General features: G+C 49.1%; 1 protein-coding gene across 1 annotated transcript in view; it reads left to right on the top strand.

Annotated features, from left to right (window-relative positions):
• Window positions 1–24,490, top strand: part of RPTOR (regulatory associated protein of MTOR complex 1) — a 219,516-nt gene that overhangs the window by 170,104 nt on the left and 24,922 nt on the right. Inside the window, exons 22-28 of the mRNA XM_064150737.1 lie at window positions 1,984–2,087; window positions 3,497–3,680; window positions 6,040–6,150; window positions 15,443–15,548; window positions 20,327–20,441; window positions 21,235–21,359; window positions 22,602–22,706. Of these exons, the coding sequence (XP_064006807.1) occupies window positions 1,984–2,087; window positions 3,497–3,680; window positions 6,040–6,150; window positions 15,443–15,548; window positions 20,327–20,441; window positions 21,235–21,359; window positions 22,602–22,706 (850 nt within the window). The remainder of the gene's footprint in view (window positions 1–1,983; window positions 2,088–3,496; window positions 3,681–6,039; window positions 6,151–15,442; window positions 15,549–20,326; window positions 20,442–21,234; window positions 21,360–22,601; window positions 22,707–24,490) is intronic.

Genomic DNA, 24,490 nt, shown 5'->3' with positions numbered 1-24,490 from the left:
TGCTGCTTGTTGCTCTCAGAACAGAAATTGCTTTGTTATTTTCTCCTAGGCAGAGGAAGGCTCTGCCACACTCAGCTCTCTATGAGCCCCTGCAGCAAATTACCCTTAGCTGAACGTGGCCCTCTGCTGTGAAACAAGGTGCCATGACCTGTTGCAGGTAACAGAGACCTGACTGCAAGAATCTGCAAAAGCAGCCTTCTATGACTAATTAAAATTAATTATGAATAATAATAATGTGTCACCAGTTAATAAAATGTTTCTACTTCCTTCCCATTCTCATGGTGTGATTGGCTGCCTCAGCCCTGTACAGTAACATCTGCTCACCAGGGACCCCACTGCCTTCCTGAGGGATGGAGAGAGAAGTGGCTTGTAGGGCATCTCCCTCTTCTACATGAAAAGGAGGAAAGCATTGCATTAAATGAACCTGTCTTGTATGAGGAGGCTGACTCAGAGGGCAGCCAGGCTCACTGGAGGTCATGGCACTTGCCCTCCCTGCTGTGGCAGCCTGGGGCTTGCTGTGGTGTAGGTGTGCTGCACGGTGACAGTCATCACCACCCCTACCCTTTGCAGTCAGACGGCAGGAGGGCTTGAACCCTGGCAAAGAGAGGGAAGTAAAACCTTGCTGGGCTGTTTGAGGAAGGAAGAAGTGGAGGTCACCTCAGAAGGCCTTCTGGCTCCTGCAGGGAGAGGGCAGGTGTCTCCCAAAGGCAAGCACTGCACGTGTGAGCTTTGAGTGCAGACAGATGCTGGTGCTGAGGACGGTTGGTGGCTCTGCCTTGTGGAAGGCATTAGCTGATAAAAGGCTCCTGAGCTGTTTGAAGACCATTCACACAGTTTTTGCTTTTTGGCAGCTGTGCCCTTGCCTTGCCAGCCTGCTTTCAGCTGGATACAAGCTCTGGTGTCATCACCTGAGAGCCTCATTCAGCTCTTGTGCTGTGGGATGTGGATTTTGTCAGTGCTAGGAGAGATGATGAAGTCACCTTGCCTGTGAGGTAGTCGTGTGTGCCCCTCCAGGCTTCTTATGCCAGTCTGGGTCTTCCTTTTAAAATGAATTCAACATGTGAGAAATTTCAACTGTTTCACAGAAGGTGTGGTGGTGTGGAAGAGGAGGAAAGGAGTCCATGAACAGTGGAAAACATCTCCCTTTCTCCAGGGAGGCTTTGCATGGAGTGAGCAGCGAGCTCAGCCTGGAGGAGTGTGAGACAGTGATGGAGCTGTCTGGGCACTTCTCACTGCCTTGCTTTCAGGTCTTACCCAGGAGAAGGGACAATTTCTCAGGCTCTTTTAGAAACAAGTCTCTTCTACCTGGTAGCTGAGTGCCAGGGTAGTGTTCTGGAGCTTGGAGCAACCCAGCTGTGCCAATCCCCTGCCTTGCCCCTAAGGCTGGATGTGTTGCCGCTGCAAAGGGCATCTCTAATGGACTCCAGAAAAGTTCTGCTCTCATTAGAGGAGGTGGAGCAGCACAGGAGGCAGTTTCAGGCAACTGTGGGATTTATGAGGAGAGTTGTGACTCAGATGTGAAATCAGGGTCAGAATGCTGTGTGATTGATGGTTGTGGTTAGAGCTGCACTCAGCCGTGGTGAGATGGGAGGAAAAGCCTGGCTGCTGCAGGGGAACCCCCTGGGCTGCCTGCCTGCCCCGGGGCAGCTCAGTTCAAGATGCTGGTCCAGGTTGTAGCTGCAACTGATGTAAGGAAAAGGCTTCTGTGTTAGCTAAAGCCATTTGCCTGTGAATAACAGCAGGACACTTTCTGGTAAGTGTTTTCTGACTTTAAAGGAAAACAAAAGTAGTAAAATCATCTTATGTGTTGGGAGCTGCACAGGAGCTTTCTTTCACATACATTTTTAAACACACAAACACACTGATAGAGCTTTAACTTCATTCAACCCCAGGTGTAGCAGTTCTGTTAGATAACAAACAGCTGTGGGTGGTGCTTTGCAGTCTTGGCTTTTCTGGACTCTCCTGTGTTTTCTTTTCCTCTAGGCAACAGTAAATGCTCGTCCCCAGCGCATCCTCGACACCTCCTCACTGACTCAGTCTGCCCCAGCCAGCCCCACCAACAAGGGCATGCACATCCACCAAGTGGGGTAAGCCAGCACTGCTTTCTAGCACCTTGCCACAGCAGGTTTAGGTGCTCCCTGCCAGTCACTGCACAAGCAACCAGCCCAGGTCTTGGTAGCTTCTTGGTACAGCGCCAATAAGGTGTTCAGAAATAAAGGGTTTGAGAGAATCATAGAATCAGGCAAGTTGGAAGAGACCTCCAAGCTCAAACAGTCCAACCTAGCACCCAGCTCTATCCAATCAACTAGACCATGGCACTAAGTGCCTCATCCAGTCCTTTCATGAACAACTCCAGGGATGGCATCTCCACCAGCTCCCTGGGCAGCCCATTCCAATGGCAAATCACTCTCTCTGGGAAGAACTGTCTCCTAAAGGTGGGGAGTGAGTTCTTGGTTTGCCTTTTTAGGACACCAGAGTAAGCAGCCACACTGGGTAGCTGAAGGTGGATTGAAAGAAAGAGCTAACTGATGCTGCTTCTATTGATTACTGTGTGGGATGCACATTTCCCATTGCAGTCTGATCTCTATTCTTAGCCCTGTCAGCTGCTAAAAGCCAGGCTTATCTGCTGATCAACAAGCAACACCTAAAAGTGGAGCTTATGGCATGGGCAAAGCTGGGATTGGAAAATGTGATTATTTCTCCTGCCTGCTGTCCAGGAGAAAATGTCTGTCCCAAAAGCAGTGTGAGCAGGAGGGTTCAGAGTAGGAATGGAGGGCCCAGAACAGCATGGGGATGTTTTTCGTGTTTCCTGACCGTATAACCAAACTCTGCAGTTAGATACATCATAGGTGGTTGTGGCCAGGGGGAGGTTGCTCTCTTCTCTCAGGTGGCCAGCACCAGAACAAGAGGACACAGCCTCAAGCTATGCCAGGGGAAAATTAGGCTCGAGGTGAGGAGAAAGTTCTCCACTGAGAGAGTCATTGGACACTGGAATGGGCTGCCTGGGGAGGTGGTGGAGTCGCCATCCCTGGAGCTGTTCAAGGCAGGATTGGACATGGCACTTGGTGCCATGGTCTAGCCTTGAGCTCTGTGGTGAAGGGTTGGACTCGATGATCTGTGAGGTCTCTTCCAACCTTGGTGATGCTGTGATACTGATACTGTGATAGTCTGTGAATCGAGATGGATGCTGTGGGCTAGCAGGACTCCCAGTCTCCCCAGTGACATACACTGGTGTGCCTTAGGTCAGACACCATGACCTGTGAACAGGTTTCCAAAGTGTTGATTTTCTTATCCTCAGTCTGGCTCCAGTACAGTCAAGGCTGACTTTTATTTGGAGGCCCCTATGTGTTTTGGGGCAGTGAGGGGATTGTGTTGGTTTGGTTTTGCACAGCAGTGAGGTATAAATCTTACAAGAAACAAACAAAATCAAAGTCACCTCATTCATATGTCCAGTTATACCTAAATGCTTCCCCCCCCCTCTTTTTGTGGTCTTTAGAGGGTCACCTCCAACTACCAGTACGAGCAGCTCCAGCCTGACAAACGATGTGACAAAGCAACCAGTCAGTCGGGACATCACATCTGTGAGACCTGCCAATGTTGGCAACATGGGGGTCCAGTATACTCCACACTCCCACCAGTTCCCCAGGACAAGGAAAATGTTTGACAAAGGGCCAGAACAGGTAAGGAGACTTCCCTCTCACATCTGGCTGCAGCCCCTCTCTGGGGCTGGCTTTCGTTACACATTCCAGTCTGTGTGGTTTGTTTCAGTGTGTTTCTTGTTTGTCTCTAGTTGCTCTTAGCTCCAGATTGGCTTCCTCTAACCAGTGGAATAAAAGCTGATTAATTTTTTTGTCCCTTCAGGATAAATTTTGGGTTGTAGCTTTTGATAGGGCATTATTCACTGCTGCTATTAGGGAAGTGTTTAATCAGAGTTGATTACTCTTTCATAAACATTTGTCTGCCTGAGTGATAACAGAGTTGGATCCATGACCCTCAGATGCTTGTCATCCAACCTGAGCCAAGCAGGGATCAAGAAGGGAAAAGAGGAGATTCCTCTTCCTTCAAAATACAAACTGGCATTGTTCTTGATAGATGTTCCTGCAGCAGAGTGTTCATCTTACTTCCAGCAGTTCTGCCTCTGTCAGTCCCTCTCTGATATGCACGAGGGAGGATGTGAGCCCAGGCTGTTACTCAGAAGACCAAAGCTCATTACAGTTTGCCCTGCTGGAAGAGAACTGTGAGGAGCTGTGAAGAACAGCAATGACTCCTCTTAGCCTGCAAGCAAGCCAGCAAGGGTTGTGCATTCATGTTAGTGTTCTAAAGTCAGGTACTGGGCATTTTTCCACTCATAGAAGCATGAAAGGCTGATGTGATGCCAAGTAGAGCAATCAGTCAGGTTTTAGTATGCACAAAAGATTTGGAATTACCTTTGGATGAGTCATATCAGATGAATGTGGTTGAATCCAAACACATTTGGACATGCTTGTGGCCATCACTTCAAGACAGAGACTGTGCTCATCAGTGGTCCACGTTCTTCAGGATTCAGCCATCTGGCAATAGTTCTGTGCTGCCTCTCCCTCTACTTCAGTGCATTTCCAGGATTTTTTGCTGCTGACTCTGTGGATAGGAGGAAACTGAGAAGGAGCAGGTATGCTCTGCTGCCTGTACTAACATGAAGAGCCAACCACGTGCTGGGCTGCAGCAAGAGCAGTGTGGGCAGCAGGGCAAGGGAGGAGATTCTGCCCCTTTACTCTGCTCTCCTGAGACCCCACCTGGAGTCCTGGGTGCAGCTCTGGAGCCCCCAACACAAGAAGGACATGGAACTGTTGGAGCCAGTCCAGAGGAGGCCATGAAGATGCTCAGAGGGCTGCAGCAGCTCTGCTATGAGGACAGACAACGAAAGTTGGGGCTCTTCAGCCTGGAGGAGACCTTATAGTAGCCTTCCAGTATCTGAAGGGGACCTACAGGAAGGCTGGGGAGGGACTATTTACAAGATCTTGTAATGACAGGAGGAGGGGTAATGGGTTTAAAGTGGCAGAGGGGAGATTCAAACTAGATGTTAGGAAGAAGTTCTTTGCTGTGAGGGTGGTGAGACACTGGCACAGGTTTCCCAGGGAGACTGTGGCTGCTCCCTCCCTGGAAGGCCAGGTTGGATGAGGCCTTGAGTGACCTGTTCTAGTGGGAGGTGTCCCTGCCTATGGCGGGAGGTTGGAACTGGATGAGCTTTGAGGTCCCTTCCAACCTAAACCATTCTATGATTCTATGGAAAGAGGCCATTGATCCTCCTTTCCTCCCTCCTGGTGCTGTGAAGGGGAAGGATCTTCCCATCTGAAGCTGTGAGGCCACAGGATGAGTAGGCAGCACAGCTCTTGGGTGTTCTGACTGCTGAGCAGTAGCTACTCTTCACTGACTCTGGCATTTCTGCCTTTCTTTAATGAGTGATCTCACAGAGGCTTGCAGACATGGGGAGTCCATTTCTTCTGTGTGATTACAAGAGAAAAATGTTGAAGCCTTAGCAGACACACCTTGACCAGACCACACAGGGGTGGCAGCAGTAACCTGGCTCCTGTTTCTGGATGAAATCTGGGTGAATGGAGTGGCCTTTCCCTTTTGCTTCTGGATGTCTCCTTTGGATCCTCCGTGCCTATATACCCTGATGTGAAGCTGTGCCTGGCTGTGCTTTATCCTGAATCATCTTCTCTGCTCCACTGTTTCTCATGCCAGATGCTTGGGAGACACTGAGAAAACTCACCCTGGGACTTCACTGTGATGAACCACTGATGCTTCAGCCCTGATTCACACAGTAGCCTGATTATGTCCTGTGCAGATGAGGGGATTTGCACATTTCCAAACAGTTCATGCAGTGACAGTGATCTTTCAGGTAGATGTCAAAATTCCACATCCTTAGCAATGTCTTTGAGCCTTTTTTCTGCCTGGTGAGGTGCTGAGGGAAGCCCAGGTCTTGCTGTGTGTACAGCTTGCTCAGGTGAATGGGAGGGCCGTGGGCTAAGCTGCTGTTGTCTCTCTCTCTCTGCGCAGACGACAGACGACACCGATGACACCGTGGGACACAAAAGCTTCATTTCAGCCACAGTGCAGACAGGGTTTTGTGACTGGAGTGCCAAGTACTTCGCTCAGCCAGTGATGAAGGTAATGCTCTCTTCTCTCTGTGCATGCTTTCTGAATTCCCAGCTCTGCAGCTCTTGAAGAGTGCTGGTGTCCTGAGCGCAGCCTAGTGCCTTCCCCTGTTCTTTTACCCTTCCTTTTCCTTCAGCCTGGGGAGGGAAGGTAGTGGACTGACTTGTACCATGCTGCTCTGCCGTGCTGTGTGATTGTAAAGAGAGAAGAAATCATCAGAGGGAGCAGAAGAATCAGGGACAGACAGGACAGGATGATAGGGGACTGAAGCACTGCCTGTGTCTTTTTAGAAGTGTGTTCTGCTAAATAAGTTTGCTTTATGTGAAGTAAGAGCTACACTGAAGCCTTATTCTAGGAAAGAGATAAAGGGAAGAAAACAGAGCTCTTAATAGATGGACAGAGATTGTCAGTGACTGGAAAGAGAAATTGTTGGATTCCCAGAATCTTCTAGCCAAAGATCAGGTTTCAATTCTTAAGTATGAAATGAAACCAAGCAGTAAATATTACCTGTTCTAATTGAACCCAATGAGGCACAAGCCTGCAGGTATCCTGGGAGGCCAGCAGCACAAATTGGAACAGAGCTTTCAGCTTCATTTCTTGGAGGTATTGCAGTTTCTGTGAATGATAATGCACAGGCTGCATTAATGCCATTACCTAAGCAACTCTGCCACAGATGTTTATATCCAGCCACTGATACTTACATCTCCCATCACAAGGAAATTGTGCCTGTCATGAGCTGTCTCATCCAAGAATTGCCACCAAGCCATCACTCACTGCTCCTTCCACACTTTAGGCACGTGAAAGAGTTTGCTGATGAGGTGAGGTCATTGCCCCCAGGTTTAAGAGTACCAAATAAGTAGTTACATGGCAGCCAGTCTCTGTGTAGCTTTGGTTTCTGTAGAGAATCACCAGGAGGAAAGACTAGATGGTGAAATGAATGCCTGGCACTTCCTCAGCTGCTGGGGAAATTAACTTTCTTCTGATATCATTAGCAGAATAATTCATTAGGAAATCTATCTGGCCTGTGGGGCTTGCTTGCTTGCTTGGACAAGCTTTCAACCAGGATATTTCCTCTCATCAAGATGAGTTTTGGTGTCTTGATTCAAATCCAGAAGAGAGTACGAGAGAAGGAGGAGGAGGAGGATGTTGCTCCCATCTCTTAGTTCTTATTAAAAACATTTGTCTGCTTTTTAAGGAAAGCTCTTCCCAGTAAAGAGAGGTGTCTTTATTAATGAGATAAATCATGGTAGACAGCCATTCAGAGGCAGCTTCAATGGTTGGGTGGGGAGCTCTGATGTCTGTGCGCGTGGATTTACTACTTCACATGCATAAAACAGAGGAAATACTTGAGGGGGGGATGTAAAAAATGTGAAGGATTCCTGTGCTAATTTACAGAAGCCAGGGAGGGGGAGTCATGGAAATTGTGGGGAGGTTTCCCTGTGTCCCAGTGAGTCCCCACAGTGTTGAGTGCTTCACCCTGAGGATTAAGATGCTGCAGACTGCGCCAGGTGCACAGTGCTCTGTCTCTGCAGCTTTTACTAGCGGAGCAGGAGTGTGTGTGTGTGTGTGTGTGTGTGGCAATGAGGGTTCTTTTAATAGTTTCCTAAGTGGGTTTGTTTGGAAATGCTCTCTGACTGGGGTTGAGTTGCCTCAGCACAGGCTGTCCTCACAGAACTGTTGCAGGTAGAGTTTGAGCAGAACAAAATCTCTGTTTTCCAATAAAACAAGGAAGAGAATTGATTCTTCTCTAAAGCAGTTCTAAAAGTCCATGTAGAAGGTTTCTGTAGGAAATCTTGTGTGGTTTTCTGTCCTAGCAGGGAATGACATCTCTCTGGAGAATTAGAGAGGTTTGTGTGTGTGCAAGGGACAGGAAAGAGTCATAGAATCAATCAGGGTTCGAAGGGACCACAAGGATCAGCCAGTTCCAACCCCCCTGCCATGGGCAGGGACACCCTACCCTAGAGCAGCCTGGCCACAGCCTCATCCAGCCTGGCCTTAAGCACCTCCAGGAATGGGACCTCAACCACCTCCAGGCTCTCACCATTCTCATGATGAACAACTTCCTCCTCACGTCCAGCCTGAACTTACCCATCTCCATCTTTGCTCCATTGCCCCTGGTCCTGTCACTCCCTGAGAGCCTAAAAAGTCCCTCCCCAGCTTTTTTGTAGATCCTGAAAGGCCAGAGGAGACTCCCTACAAGAGCTTTCTTTGCTGCTTCTTGATTGCTGCTCATGTAATCAGGCAGGGGTGGCCATCCAGTAACTGGTTCCGTTTCTGTAACCTGCTGCTCCTCTTGAATTCACTGTTCCTTCAGAAACAAGGAACAAACAGCCCTGGCTGGTGACTGTTGTCTTTTGGGAACTTCAGCCTCATGAAAAACGCAAAGAGTGAAGTCTGCTGAGTCCTGATGGAAGAAGCTGACATTGATGTTGAATTCCAGCACTTCATTTGGAAGTGCTGCCTACCATCCTAAACAGGGAAAGACAACCATTCCTGTAATGAATAAACATAAAATGGCTGTGAGTGCATCTTAGTCATATTTAATTTATGAATTTAGTTTTGCTTCACAGACCTTGCTCTTAGAATGCTTCCTCTGGAAAGATTGAGGGATTAATTTCCAGTGTAAATCATTGGCTCTGTTTCAAGCCAACAGACCCAATTTGATTTATCGATTGTCTAATCAAATCAATGGAGAAAGAAAATACTGCCTGGTGAATTCTCAGTGTGTGTCAGGAAAAGCAGGTACCTGCCCTAGCTCTGATCTCTGCAGAAGCCTTTCCTTTCCCTGAAAACTCTCGTGGCAAAAGGCTGTTCTGCTAACCACAGGCGGGCTTGGAGCGAGCGGCGCAGGAAAGCCTTGCTGCCAGCTGTCAGGAAGCCCTGTGTCAAGGAGAGCGGGAGCCAGCATCTGTTATTTCCAGGACTGGCAGAACATGCAGGCAGGAGCTGGTAAGGATCCTGGAAGGTGAGAATTACATAAGGAATCCTTCCTGATACATCCCTTCCTCAACTTCAGCGCTGCGCCTTGGCCGTCGTTCAAAGCCCTGCTGGAGAAGCGAGGCTGCGCTGCGCCTGCTGCGGGAGCCTTCGGCAGGGCCAGGCTGTGTTTACTACTGCAGCCGTCTGCCGAGGCCTCCCAGCGCTGCCTGCCACGGCGAGAGGGAAAGACAGGGTGTTGAAGAAGGAAAAACTTCGTTGGCTTTCAAATGGCACTGCTTGGTGGGAGGCATCAGAATGGTAATTGGTTCCTGTCTGAGTGGAAGCTCGGAGATGTCAGGAATCGGTGGCGCGTTGTGGTCCTTGTGGTGCAGCACTGCTTGTGACTCCTGCCTGCCCCTGGAGCTCTGCTTGGAGGAAAGCTGAGCTCCAGCCAAAACTAGGCTCTTGTTTACTAAAATCAGTTTCTGATGCTTAAAGAGGAGCTGGAGGAGGAGACAAAGACATGCATGATGAGCCTAAGCAGTTCTTCTAAGTAGCAGTTCTGGGTTTCCAGCCAGCAGCAGCCAGGCTAGAGGTCATGGCTCACACACACATCCTGACACTCTCCTGTGCTTGTCTGTCACCAGAAGCTTCCCTGTGATGTGTTCTGTGGAGTTCAAGCTTTCATAGATCATTGCTCCTTCCTGACAAGATCCTCCTAGCAGCTCTGTCCCACAGGCAGTTGGACACAGGAGGAGAGGACTGCATTTAGCCTGCACCGTCTGACTCTGCTCACTGCAGTGATGGTTGAAGGGCTTGGCTGGTCAAACTGTGTCTGGTTAGCAAAGTTCAGTAACTGTCGGTGTCAGGCTTTAACTGAACTGGTGCAGTGTCTGTGCTATACCACTACAGCACTTTGCAGCATTATTAAGGACAAGCTGACTTCAGTTGAGTTTATTTCATTAAGATCATTGCACTTTAGCTCTCTGATAACACTTCAGAAGGACCCATGAGGATTTTCTCTCAAAGCTCTGTGGCTCTCCTGGAGCATCACAGAATCGTGCCAGTTTTCTTCCTGTGCAGGCTCAGGCCCTGTTACTTTCTCTAACTTGCCTGTCCACCAAATCCCAAGCAGCATCAATCAGCTTAATGATACCACTGAGAGTGATGAGACCCAGAGTCTGGATCAGACTCTGATCAGGAGTCTGGATCAGAGCAAGCTCAGCGAGTGTATTTTGGGTGTTTTCAGCTGTGATCCCAGCTGGACCTGGGGGAAGCTTTTGGACACACAGAGATCTTGGCAGAAGCATCTTTGCAGGAACCTCCCTTACCAACTCCAAGGTGATGACATCCCTCGTCTGCAGAGGCTTTGGCACAGAGAATGTGGTTGATTGAGTCAACTGTACCAAAGCCAAGACTTCAGCATATGCCCTGAGCATTCTTCTGCTGCAAGGAGCTGGATTGCATTGCAAAGTGTTACATGGATCTAAGCCCTTCAGAACTCAGCCATCCTCTGGGTCAGCATCTGGGACTCTCCTTTGTTCACATCTTCAGGGTATGAAGAAGAAGACAAAGGTGGCAAGCAGATGATTGTGGAGGCAGAGGCCACCACACATGAATTGCAGGTGCTGCTGGAAGATGCCTCAGCACAAAAAATGGAGCAGGCCAAGTGGAGACATCATCTGCCCTTTTCTGTTCTGAGGAAGGAAGTGCTGATGCTGGGGATGATGTTGAGCTTTCAAGTCACCATCAAGCAGCAAACCAGCAGTACAACTACAGACAAGAACTGAAAATCTAGGCAGGGCCCTTCTCTCTCCTCATCAGTGGAGATGCACAGTCACTTGTGCAGCGAATCTGAGTTACGGTGCTGGGCATCTCAAGTGGTGGAATGATCCCTCCCTGATGTTCTCCTGATGTGTCTCCAGAGTGAGCTTTGACTGCTGCCCTGCCTGGAGTTCAGGGTATCTGCAGGAGTTGTGTGCAGCAGCAGAGGCAGAGTCTGGTTTCCATAAGGACTCACTTTTGCTGACCTGGCATTGCCCAGATCACTGTCAGCACCCAGCTGAAAAGTTGTCTCCAGACAGGTGAAAGCAATCAGAGATCACACAATGCAAGATACAGGAGGATTCTGTCATTGTCAATTCTACCTCAAGAGCAGAGAGAAGAGCCTCAAGCAGTGAGCTGTAGAGATGCCTTTCCTCTCCACCTCAGGAAATTACAACCACACTTTCAATTCCTATTTTAAGGACCTGCACGTGAATGCAGGACTCAAGGATACAACAGAATGCTACAGCTGAAAGCACAATAAGTATGCTTAAGAAACTGTGCAAAGAGAAGAGGTTTCAGTGAGGAGAAAGGACTTGCAGTATGTGTGGAGATGCTTATGGGATGGAGCTGCACCTGCCTGCAGAGAGGAGAAGGTGCAGGAACCAGCACAAGTGGATAGAGAGAAGTACCTGCATCCTTTGCCATGGAATCATGGAATCAGCCAGGTTGGAAGAGACCTCCAAGGTCATCCAGTCCAACCTAGCACCCAGCCCTGGCCAATCAACTAGACCATGGCACTAAGTGCCTCATCCAGGCTTTGCTTCAACACCTCCAGGGATGGTGACTCCACCACCTCCCTGGGCAGCCCATTCCAATGCCAATCACTCTCTCTGACAACAACTTTCTCCTAGCATCCAGGCTAGACATCCCCTGGCACAACTTGAGACTGTGTCCCCTTGTTCTGTTGCTGCTTGCCTGGGAGGAGAGACCAACCCCACCTGGCTACAGACTCCTTCAGGTAGCTGTAGACAGCAATGAGGTCAGCCCTGAGCCTTCTCTTCTGCAGGCTGCACACCCCCAGCTCCCTCAGCCTCTCCTCACAGGGCTGTGCTCCAGGCCTCTCAACAGCTTTGTTGCCCTTCTCAGGACACCTTCCAGCACCTCAACATCTCTCTTGAATTGAGGAGCCCAGAACTGGACACAGCACTCAAGGTGTGGCCTGACCAGTGCTGAGTACAGAGGCAGAATAACCTCTCTTGTCCTACTGGCCACACTGTTCCTGATGCAGGCCAGGATGCCATTGCCTCTCCTGGGCACCTGGGCACACTGCTGGCTCATCTTCAGCTACTCTCTACCAGCACCCCCAGATCTCTCTCTGCCTGGCTGCTCTCCATGAACACATCAGAGAGCTTGGCCTGCGTTCTGCAGCCCTGTGGGGATGTCAGCCAATGGGTCATGTCTGCTGAAGGGTGAGTGGTGCCATGCAGAGGAGCACATCGCTCCACAGCCTTTCAAAAGGACCTGGATGTGCACTCTCAGGAACATTTTGGCCTCGTTGGGGAGGAGATTTTATTTACAATAAAATCTTCCACTCTTGCTGTGTTCATGGTGCAGGTTTTCACTTTCATTGCCGAAAGGATCTGAGACATGTGTGGGCTTTGGGTGGTGGTTGGACCTTTGGTGGTTGGACATTTGATGGTTTATTGTCTCCCAAGCAATCAGTATGCACAGTTTGAACCTCACAGACAGTATTGGAGATGTCTCACGAGCCAGCCTGCCAGAACTTCCCCAGAGATTTGCTTGCCCATCTGTGACAAGCTGTAGATGGTGCTGGCCATACTCCTGTCTCAGTTTCTTGCTCAGTCCCTTCCACCATCTGCTCCTCTGCTTGCAGCTGACATGCAGGACACACCAGGCAAGTGGGTTTTGAGTGGGAAGACCAAACCCCATTTACTGCTGTTGAGCAGTGGCCAAGGCAGAAGCTGTTGTAGTGAGCTTGGGAGGACAGGCAGCTGCTGGGTGTTTGCTGGTCTTGATGAGCTTGGTGTGGGTCTCCTGGCTTGCATATCTACCTTTTGGCATCACTGTTCCTGTTGATGGGAAGACTCCAAGCTGTCTCACTCTTGTCAGAGTATTACATCCCACACTTTTACTAAGCTTTCTTCCCGAGGCTTGTCTTGCCATATGCAGTCTGCTGGTGCTAAAACCTCTGGGGACCATACCCTGAGAGATCTCCTTACAGGAGGAATCTTTATTAGTGCTATCAGATGATAAAAACAACTGCCCACTCAGCCTTCTTGGAAGAGTCGAGTTCTTCTTCTTCAGATCTGAAAAGCCCAGCAACTCCTTTAATCTGTTGTTCTTTGTCTGCTGGAATGAGCAGCGCTTTGCTCAACTGCAGAGCTGCACATTTCTTGGTCCTGAGCTGCAGAATGCCTGCAGAATTTACCATCCTCCTCATTTCCCTTCTCCTCCCCTGGCCTTTCAGGTCTTGCTTTAATTGATTCCCAGAGAAGTTGGGGTTTTATTAAGGTGTAGGTGTAATCTTTCCTCTCTCAAATCTCCTTTGCTCTGCTTTACCTCGGCTTTGTTTATTGCTGTGCATTAGTGGTCATTTGTCATTGCCTTGCTAATAGGTGTTGTATTCTTGAAGCATTTAAGTAGTGGTGCTTTGGGGTTGGGTGGGGTTTTTTTTTTGGCCAGAAGGGAAGGTGGAAGGTGGAGTTCTTGTTTTTTAATTACTTTAAAGAAGCAGAAGTTCAGCTCAGTAGCAGCTGCTCTCCGTAGGCTACTGCATTTTGAAGACAGTTTATATGCTGGTGACAGAGCATTTAAGTCCTTGCTCAGGGGGAAAAAAAGTGTTTGGGGGGAACAGGGAAGGAGTTGAAATGGAGTTGTTATGTCTCACTTCCACGGGAGTTGAAAAGGAGCTGTTAGGAGCTCCTCCTTTTGGAACAGCCAACATCAAAAGAAGCCAGGTTAGAGCCATGTAGCTCAGCCCTTCATTGATCCAGGAGTGGTTTTTGGAGCAGTGCTGGTGTTGGGCTTGGGAAGGTTTTAAGCTTTAAATAAAAGACACCTTCTGTAACTCCTGTGGTGTTGAGTGAGATCATGTGAGGTTATTCCTGTGGATCCTGTCTTTGACTAAGAAGAGGAATGCCTGTGGTCCCTGCAGCACTGTGACTTCTTCAGTTCCTGGCAGGAGCTGCTGGTAGCTCTGGTACAGACTCCCCAGCTGGCCTTCAGGCCAGAGGACAGGTTTTGCAGGGAAGCCCTGCAAATTGAGAGAGATGATTCTGCCACTCTGCTCTGGAGAGACCTCACCTGGACTACTGTGTCCACCTATGGGACCCCCAACACAACAGAGACATGGACCTGTTGGAGCAGGGCCAGAGGAGGGCCACAAAGATGCTTAGAGAGGCTGAGAGAGTTGAGGCTGTTCAGCCTAAAGAAGGGAAGGCTCCAGGGAGACTTTGTAACCACCTTTCCATATCTACAAGGGGACTTACAGGAAGACTGGAGTTAAGAAGGGCTTGTGGAGATAGGATGAGGGGCAGTGGTTTGGAACTAGAGAAGAGTAAATTTAGATTGAATGCCAGGAGTTCTTTACAAGGAGACTAGTAAAATGCTGGAACAGTTTGGCCAGGGATGTGGTTGGGGCCCTGTCCCTGGAGACATTCAAGATCAGACTTCTTGTGTCCCTGGGCAGCCTGCTGTAGTTAGAGGTGTCCCTGCTGATTGCAGGGGAGTTGACCAAGAGGACCTTTGATGGTCCCTTCCAACCCACTGCAATCTGTGAATCTGAGTGTGCTGAAGTCTTGGGGCTCTGGAGGGTGAATAAACATCACCAAACATATCAGAGTGGCTGTGTGCTGCTCCAGGGCCTCTGTCCAGTTTCAGGCAGAAGTTTGTGTGTAATCAAACCAAGATGCCACCAGGGCATCGTTTTCTTGCAGCCAGTTCTGGTGTGGGAAACCAAACCAGTTACCACTAGTAGTAAATGTGCTGTTGGTAACTTGAGCATCTCAGGGCTTTGGAAATGCACTAATGCCTTTTTTTGGCCTGCAGTCATCTCTTAGCAATGAAAGGAAGATTTTAATGTGTTCTGAGCTCTTTGTCTCTATCAAAGCCGTGCTCTCTCTTTAATCTCAGGATCACTACGTGATGCTTTTCAGCTGAAAAGTGTTAAGCAGAGTAATCTGTGTTGCACTGAAACCAGACTTGGCATTGTTTAGGGAGGAAAGGAGTTAGCTGTGTCCATGTGTTCGGTGGAAAGTGTTTCCTTCACCAGCCCCTTGGGTGTGTTACAGCAACAGGTGGTGTGTGCACAGCTCCTCAGAAGCCTCATGTCATTCACTTTGGACTTAAAACATAATAGAAGACAGCAAAAGGGAAAGAGAAGAGATTATAGATGATGGGGAAGGTTTAGATCAGAAAGATGCTCAAGTATTTAATGACATAAGGTCCCATGAGCTCCTCTGTTTACTTCCTGAAGCTGGAGGCCCTAAAGAATTTATGGCTTTGTTTTATGTCTGTGAGTGTGTGCCATAAAGGTAATTTCCTGGGGTTTTGATGGTTGCTGTTGTTCTGTGTTGTGAATATGCTGCTCCACTGAAAGATCCCAGAAGAGCATGACTTGGAGAGCCAGATCCGCAAGGAGAGGGAGTGGCGGTTCCTGCGCAACGCTCGAGTCAGGAAGCAAGCCCAGAAGATCATCCAGAAGGGTGAGTGACTCCCTCTTGCCCACGTTGCAGGCAGCATCCTTGAGCTTCAAGCCCAGCACTCAGGTTGCTGACCTCTACAACCCTAACTAGAATCAGAGACTCACCAATGACTAAGATTGCAAAAATCCTCTAAGATCCTCAAGTCATAGAATCATAGAATCATAGAATCAACCAGGTTGGAAGAGACCTCCAAGATCATCCACTCCAACCTAGCACCCAGCCCTATCCAATCAACTAGGCCATGGCACTAAGTGCCCCATCCAGTCTCTTCTTGAAGACCCCCAGGGACAGTGCCTCCACCACCTCCCTGGGCAGCCCATTCCAATGGGAAATCACTCTCTCTGTGAAGAACTTCTTCCTAACATCCAGCCTAGACCTACCCTGGCACAACTTGAGACTGTGTCCCCTTGTTCTATTGCACCATGCTCACTAACCCATGTCCCCAGGTGCCATGGCTGCACAGTCTTAAACACCTCCAGGGATGGTGACTCCACCATCTCCCTGGGCAGCCTGTTCCAGTGCTTCACCACTCGTTCAGTAAAGACATTTTTCCTAATATTTGATCTAAACCTCCCTTGGTGCAACTTGAGGCCATTTTCTGTCATCTTGTCACTTGTTACTGGAGAGAAGAGATCAACAACCACCTGGCTCCAGTCTCCTTTCAGGGAGTTGTAGAGAGTGAGATGCTCTCCCCTGAGCCTCCTTTTCTCCAGGCTGAACAGTCTTAGTTCCCTCAGACACTCTTCTAAGACCTGTTCTCAGAACTCTTCACCAGCTTCATTGCCTTTCTCTGGACACGCTCCAGCACCCCAATGTGAGTGAGAGGCCCAAAACTGAACCCAATACTCAAGGTGTGGCCTCACCAGTACCCAGTACAGGGGTAACTAACAGTGACCCCGTGCTGACCTTCTAGACGGGAAGGTGACAATGCTCTCTCCCACATGCAGGCGAAGTAAGGCTGCTGTGAGGTCTTTCCTGCTAGTTTGGTTCACCAGATCTGGGAAGTGACCACTTTAGATGCTAAATGTCTGCCTTTTCCCATTTGAAAACATAACTTCTTGCAAGAAGTGCCCTGGGCAGGCACAAGTGCTGAGCCAAAGCATGGCACTGAGCTGGCACGGGAGCAGGGTAACCTAAGAGGAACGGTTCTCTCAAGGAGCAGCAAGCTTGCCATGAAAGCTGATCTCCTCACTTACAGCAGATGACAGAGCATCCGATTTCCAGTGCAGGTGTTGGCTCCCAGGCCCTTGGCTGACTGGCAGCAGCCGAGCTCTGGCCGCGTACGGATCAGAGCTGGCACCTCCGCGGGAGCCGCAGCAGTCGGCATGAGGTCGATAATTCCAAGGCCCTTAACAGATGCTATTGATTTACCATTTGGGCTTTTCCTCCCTTGTCCTGTAACATTCAGATGGGTACTGCAGGTCATGTTTTTAAAGGGATAGAAGGTACAATATTCTGGGATGACCTCCAGAACTGCAGTCTGGCTGCTTGACATGTGCCTTTTGGATGGCTGGAGAAGGCAAACCAGCCCTGCTCAGAAGTCATGGATTCACAAAATGGTTTAGATTGGAAGGGACCTTGAGGATCATCGAGGGCATGGAGTCAGTCATCAGCAAGTTTGCAGATGACACTAAGCTGGGGGCAGATGTGGCTGGGTTGGAGGGCAGAAGGGCTCTGCAGCGGGACCTTGACCGCCTGGACAGATGGGCAGAGTCCAATGGGATGGGGTTCAATAGCTCCAAGTGCAGGGTGCTGCACTTTGGCCACACAACCCCATGCAGAGATACAGGCTGGGGTCAGAGTGGCTGGAGAGCAGCCAGACAGAGAGGGATCTGGGGGTGCTGATTGATACCCGCCTGAACATGAGCCAGCAGTGTGCCCAGGTGGCCAAGAGAGCCAGTGGCATCCTGGCCTGCATCAGGAATGGTGTGGTCAGCAGGAGCAGGGAGGTCATTCTGCCCCTGTACTCTGCACTGGTTAGACCACACCTTGAGTACTGTGTTCAGTTCTGGGCCCCCCAGTTTAGGAGGGACATTGAGATGCTTGAGCGTGTCCAGAGAAGGGCAACGAGGCTGGGGAGAGGCCTTGAGCACAGCCCTATGAGGAGAGGCTGAGGGAGCTGGGATTGGTTAGCCTGGAGAAGAGGAGGCTCAGGGGAGACCTTATTGCTGTCTACAACTACCTGAGGGGAGGCTGTGGCCAGGAGGAGGTTGCTCTCTTCTCTCAGGTGGCCAGCACCAGAACAAGAGGACACAGCCTCAGGCTGCACCAGGGGAGATTTAGGCTGGAGGTGAGGAGAAAGTTCTTCACTGAGAGAGTCATTGGACACTGGAATGGGCTGCCCGGGGAGGTGGTGGAGTCGCCGTCCCTGGAGCTGTTCAAGGCAAGGTTGGATGTGGCACTTGGTGCCATGGTCTAGCCTTGAGCTCTGTGGTAAAGGGTTAGACTTGATGATCTGTGAGGTCTCTTCCAACCTTGGTGATACTGTGATACTGTGATCTAGTTCCATCCCAGGGGACACCTGCCACTAGATTGCTCAAGGCCTCACCCAACCTGGCCTTGAACACCTCCAAGGAGGAGGCATCCACAGCCCATTCCAGTGTGTCACCGGCGCCTCGCGTCACATCTCAGTGACGTGCTTTCCGTTCCCCACTCGGCTCTAAATGATTGCCTCCTCCTGATAGCCTATTATATTTTTAGTGCTTGTATGTATGGCTTTATGTGTGCTGCTTACACATTTCCCTCTCGTGGGCCTCAGCTTCGTGTTTTCATTAGTGTGCTCTCTCCAGAAAGCTGATGCTGCTTTTCTTGATGACTCTCTGTGCCCCCACGAGGCAGCAGTTGGACCACAATTCTTTTAGCACAGGAATTTATTCAAATAGAGTAGAGCCCAATGAAATTTCCTCAGGAATTTGCATACTTAAATGATTCCTGCTTGCATGCTTTGAACAGCAGAGGCTGGGGAATGGTATTTCAGGGAGCTCTTCTTATGGCATCCTCCCAGCAGCATTCCCGGGCGGGGGCAGCTCCTCTCCTGGGATGCTCGCTGAGGCGCACGGAGTTGGAAATAATCATTTGCTGAATGAAGAACTGCCCAAGGCTCAGCCTCCTGTGTCTGCCTCCTTGACTAGAGGTTTGCTGGGCTTGAGTCACTACAATGAGTAGCTTAATGTCGCAAAACTGCAGAATATCATAAAGCAGAGCAATACAGAAATGAAACTGGAGCCCAGGAGAGGGCTTGGGAGATCTTTCTGAATACAAAGAAGGGAGGGTTTTTTTTTCATGCTTGTCTGAAGAAGTTCAATCTTTTCTTTCTTTCTAGACAGTGTTCATATTTGGTTGCTTGACCTGAGTGACTACAATGCCTGTTTTCATTAAAAAAAAAAAACCAAAAGGAATGAAAATGTGAACTATTAAAAAGAATCAAAATAGGCTCACAGGCTTTTAATGAAAATTAGATTAAATAGAGCTGCGCTCTGAAACAAATCAGAACTGAGCCAACATCTCCTGGGCTTACAGTTTTGTGTGCTGGATTCATACTGTGACCAAAAAAAAAAAATAGAAGTGCAGTGTCAGGGGTATCAAAACTGTTTGTGAACAGCAAATTGTTGCAAAGTAAAGGTGGGGAAGGTCTTTAACCATCACTTTAATGCCTCTGTGGAAAATGTGTTTTTCGCTTGCGAAATAACTTGGGAGTGTAAAAGCACTGAAATGGAAGGCTAAATAAGTAATCCACCAGGTGAAATCAGAGAATCAGTCAGGGTTGGAAGGGGCCACAAGGATCAGCAAGTTCCAACCCCTCTGCCATGGGCAGGGGCACCCTACCCTAGAGCAGGCTGCCAACAGCCTCAGCCAGCCTGGCCTTAAACATCTCCAGGGATGGGGCCTCAACCACCTCCCTGGGCAACCCAGTCCAGCCTCTCACCAATCTCATGCTTAACAACTTCCTCCTCACATCCAGTCTGAACCTACCCATCTCCAGCTTTTCTCCATTCCCTCTAGTTCTGTCACTCCCTGAGAGCCTAAAAAGTCCCTCCCCAGGTTTTTTGTAGGACCCCTTCAGATTCTGAAAGGCCACAAGAAGGTCACCTGGGAGCCTCCTCTTCTCCAGACTGAACATCCCCAACTCTTTCAGTCTGTGCTCACAGCAGAGCTGCTGCAGCCCTCTGAGCATCCTCGTGGCCTTTCTCTGGACATGCTCCAGCATCTCCACATCCTTCTTGCAATAGGAGCTCCAGAAGTGGATGCAGTACTCCAGCTGGGGTCTCACCAGAGCAGAGTAGAGGGGAGAATCACCTCCCTTGCCCTGCTGGCCACACTTCTCCTGATTCAGCCCAGGATGAATGAAATGCTGCATTTGAAGTTGTTAGAGAAAAATAAAATAGGTTGGTTTTTTTTTATATATTTTTAGCCTTTTTGTTTGGGGAAAAAAAGAAAAGAGTTGATTTTTCTCTCAGCACAAAGTGATGTTTCTGTGGGCATTGCTGTGCTGTGCTCTCTCGCTGTGTTCTCTTCACTTGCCTCTGATTTGGCATCGCCAGCTTTAATCTGTACCTTAAGATGTGGTTCAATTAGCCTGGAGGAGTCAGGGCTGTCAGAGAACTGGGTTCTGAGGACGTTCTTAAAGGAGGAGGAAAGAGTTTTCAAGGGGTCTCCTGGTGGGGAACTGGGTGAGGAGAGTGGTGATGGGTGGCACTGGAAGGCTGGGGGTGTCCAAGCCTTGTCACTCAGGCCTTGTGTTCCCAGATGCTGAGCCGTGGCTGCCTCCTGTCCTGCAGGTATTTCCCGGCTGGATGATCAAATCTTCCTCAACAGGAACCCAGGTGTCCCCTCCGTGGTGAAGTTCCACCCTTTCACACCCTGCATCGCCGTAGCCGACAAGGACAGCATCTGGTGAGAGTTCCCCCCAGGCTGCGCTGGCGCCGTGCAGCCAGGTTCAGAGCAGCACATCACAGGGTGTCTGCGGATCATCACAGGGCAGCACCACCACGTGTTGTACCTTTCCTTTCCCCTCCATGCCTGCTCTCATCCATCTTTTTTTCAAGGCTGGGAAATGGGGTAGAATCCTAGAATGGTCTGGATTGGAAGGGATCTCCAAAGGTCATCCAGTCCAACCCCCTCTGCAGTCAGCAGAGACATCCTCAACTAGATCAGGCTGCCCAAAGCCCTGTCAAGCCTCACCTTGAATATCTCCAGGGAAGGAGCTCAAATCATCTCCCTGGGCAAGCTGTTGGCAGTGTTCCACTACCCTCATGGTGCAGAACTTGTTCCCAGCATCCAGTCTAAATCTGCTTCTCTCTAGTTTGAAGCCTTTGCCCCCATCCTACCACTACAGGCCTTTGTAAACAGTCTCTCTCCATCCTTCTTTAGCCCCCCTTCAGGTACTGGAAGTCCTCCAGGAGTTCAGTGTCTTGGAAGCATTGCTCTGAGTCCTGTTAAAGGGTTAAAGGGCTGCAAGTGAAGTCTGACAGAGCTGTCACAGATCCTTACAGTTGGGCTTTTATCCCATTTCTTTCACAGAAGGCTGACATGCCTCATTAATAACGTGGTGCTGAATTCCAAAGGAGAAAACAGAATTGAATTGGTGTCCAGTGTATAGCATTTTTAGTTTCACTGTTACAAATAGATCTGTTTACAGCTTGCACAGAGAACCAAGAACTGACTTGATATGTTTTTCTCCCCCAAGTTTTTGGGACTGGGAGAAAGGGGAAAAGCTGGACTATTTCCACAATGGGAACCCTCGCTACACCAGGATCACAGCAATGGAGTACCTGAATGGACAGGACTGCTCCTTGCTGCTGACTGCCACAGGTAAATAACTCCTTTTCCCACATATCAGGGTAAGACTTGGGGGGCATTCACAGAATTCAAGCCCAGGTAAGCTGTTCTGGACCTCTGCTCTCTCTCCCCCTCTGTGACTTTGGCCTGAGCTGACCATTGTGTCCTGTCCCTGCCTGCTCTCAGCTCAGGAGGCGTTTCCAGAATCAAACCTGCAAGTTGTTTCTGGCAGTACTAAAATATCTTAAGTAGGTTCTGCAAAGATTTCCAAAGGATTTAAGTCCAATGTTTGGCCAAACCCCTTTCCAATCACAGCTTTATTTGTTACATCATTCAGTCTTCACCTGTCTTTGCAAGTCCATGGTGAGCTCCTCCTGTATAGTACCTGGGGCAGTGTGGTTTTAATTGCTTAAAAGCTGTTGCCCAGAGCTGAAAAGGAAATCATCCTGCAACCAAACTATAAGAAATGAGTCTGTTACTATAAGAAATGAGTCTGTTACCTGTCTGCTGTTTTAAGCCTAGAGCAGGCAGGACGGATTTGAAGCACTGAACTTCTCAAATAGTCCTGAGTTGCTCTTCAGTCCATGGGGAAATGGTTCTATAGAATGCCCTGTTGCATCACCTAAGGTAGCATGAAGAGCTCTTTCCCATTCACTGGTCTGTAAAGCTGTGAGCCAGATCTCCTCCTCGCCCAAGGAGCCATTCTGCACCTGTCAGTCTAAGTGTTTTCAATGGCTTTTCAAACTTCATGCTGAAATACACAGGTTGGGTATAATTAAGAGAGGTGGAAGAGGAGCTGAGAGGGCCTTTAGGACATTTTTCCTTTCAATTTATTGATTCTTAGCACAAAAGTTTCACAGATGGGGAACAAATTGAAAAATACATGATGTTCTGGAAAGTTTAGCTGGGCTCTGATTCAGCTTCTTCTGTGGGGTTGTATTTTGTGTTTAGTAGGATGCTTTTGTGGCTCTCAGCACCCAATAGCAAGGAGGACAGAGATGAATCCTAGAGCAAATGAATGGGTCAAAGAAATGGAGCGACACCTAATGTCAGGCATTACTCCAGGGAGGGAGAAAAGCTCTTCCTGAACAGTTCTCAGTAGAACAATGCTTTGGATTTCATGGACAGAAGATTAGAGAGGAAAAAACAACTCTAATAAAAAGGATGAAGTTCAAGTGACACTCTCAGTGCAGCAGTTTGTGTGGTTACAGTTCCACTTCGTTGCCATGCACAAGTAATGACGAGAGCTGTGTTCTCTTTACTCTTCTCCCCAAGATGATGGTGCCATCAGGGTGTGGAAGAACTTTGCAGACCTGGAGAAGAACCCAGAGATGGTAACTGCCTGGCAGGGGCTGTCAGACATGCTGCCAACTACACGAGGTGGGTCCCCACTGTGTGTTTTTAGGGAGTGGGGTAAAAATGGTTTGTGATGGTAAGGCTTTGTCTGTGGAGGGGGGAATGCAATGGAGCTGCCCTCCTCAGCTGGCAGTAACAGCCTTGTTCAACAGTCTCTGCTTTCTGGAATGGCCTTGGGGAGAACTTTTCCAGTTCTCAAAAAACAAACCAACAAAAGCAAAAGCTCAACACAGCAACCTCACAAACACACTGAAGAGCTACCCAAGCAGATTCTGGGGGAGCAGAAGGGTACAAAGTCCTCGTCCCTCACAGCAGCTGACTTATCCAAGCATTCCTCTTAACTGTGTTCCTAAGGAGAGAACTGTAGAACAATGATGGAACTGGGCACTGCCCATCTCTGTGCTGGTCGTGGCAGGAGGTTTATTGTTCCTTTGGGTTGGGGTAGTAGCTCCTGTATTGCCTCTTTTCTTCTGGTGGGCTGCTCAGCCTTTGCACTGCTTTGCATGTTGCACCTGTGACCTCCTTCAGCCTGAGCTCCGATTTTGGCACTTACTCTCCACTGTTTATTGCGGGTCAGGAGGTGGTGAGAGGATATGTGATCTAAATCTGACACGTGCAGAAGGACTGCACAGTTAGACATTGACCTGCTTTGACTGTTTGGGAAGTTGGGACAGAAAAAGATGTGAAAAAAAGAGCGCTGGCATCCAGCCACACACAGGATGGAGCCAGAAACCAGTCTGAGTAACCCTGAAGTCTGTTTTAGGACATTAAAGGAGGTGGATGTATCGTCCTTCCGAGACCTGGTAATGTACCAGTGCTCTGCTGGTGACTCTCTGCTGCTTTGGATGTTTTTAATCAAGGTTACAGATTCCTCTAAATGTGCAGTCGTTCAGTCAGCACTTGGGGGATCGATGCAGGAATTGCTGGGTGAGGCTTCCTGGCTTATGCTATGCAGGAGGTCAGATGAGATGACCATCATAATTCATCCTGACCTTAAAATCTGACAGTTCTCATTTCTGAGCTTACCTGGTTCATCACGGGAGCCTGACACAGCTCTTTTAGCTATTCATTGGATTTTACTGGTGCTGCCTTGTGGAGCTCATTTCTGCTCTGTTTTCCTCACACCTCATGGTTCATCTGTGGTGTTGCAGGGAAGAGGAACTGGATTTGAGGTAACTTCAGGCTCTGTGCCTCGCTGCAGTATGTGCACAAAACTAATTATAAGCTGCTGGAAGTTTGCAGCCTACTGTGAAAATTGCTATGGTCAAAACCTGCTCTTTCAGCAGTGTCAATAAAACCAGGAGAAGAAGAGTGGCAAAAGGCCTGAGTCTCCTTGGGTGGAGAGGAAGGAGCCCAGCAGTCAGCTCAAGCTGCCCTTTGCAGTGTCATTTGGTCGGTCTGTGTTTCTTCCTTGGCAACACCAGCTTTCCTGAGGGATGTTGGTCACTGTCCACCATCCCTGGATTCAAGATCTTGCTTCCTTGGTGCTGGTAATGGACTCTCCCAAAGAACTGGGAATTCCCTCAGCCCACTCCAGCCATTAGCTTCTTTTCAGGATGCTAACAGCTGCTGACTGAAATCTTTCAGGCTTATTCCACTTTCCTGTCTCATTTTCTATGTGCACCTTCCCAAGACACAGCATTTACTGGTTGTACCTTACTCTCTACAGGCCTAGTACAGCAGGAAGGATCACAGGCATCGGTGTTTGGCATTGCAGAGTGGATTGAGAGCTGACACAAGAGCTGGTTTAACTCTAAGAGCTGAATGGTTACACTTGCAGAACAGGGGTGCTGGGACTTGGAAGTCTG

Source organism: Pogoniulus pusillus, chromosome 11 (assembly GCF_015220805.1).
Source record: "Pogoniulus pusillus isolate bPogPus1 chromosome 11, bPogPus1.pri, whole genome shotgun sequence".
NCBI lineage: Eukaryota > Metazoa > Chordata > Aves > Piciformes > Lybiidae > Pogoniulus > Pogoniulus pusillus.
This window is presented reverse-complemented; position numbering and strand designations above follow the sequence as displayed.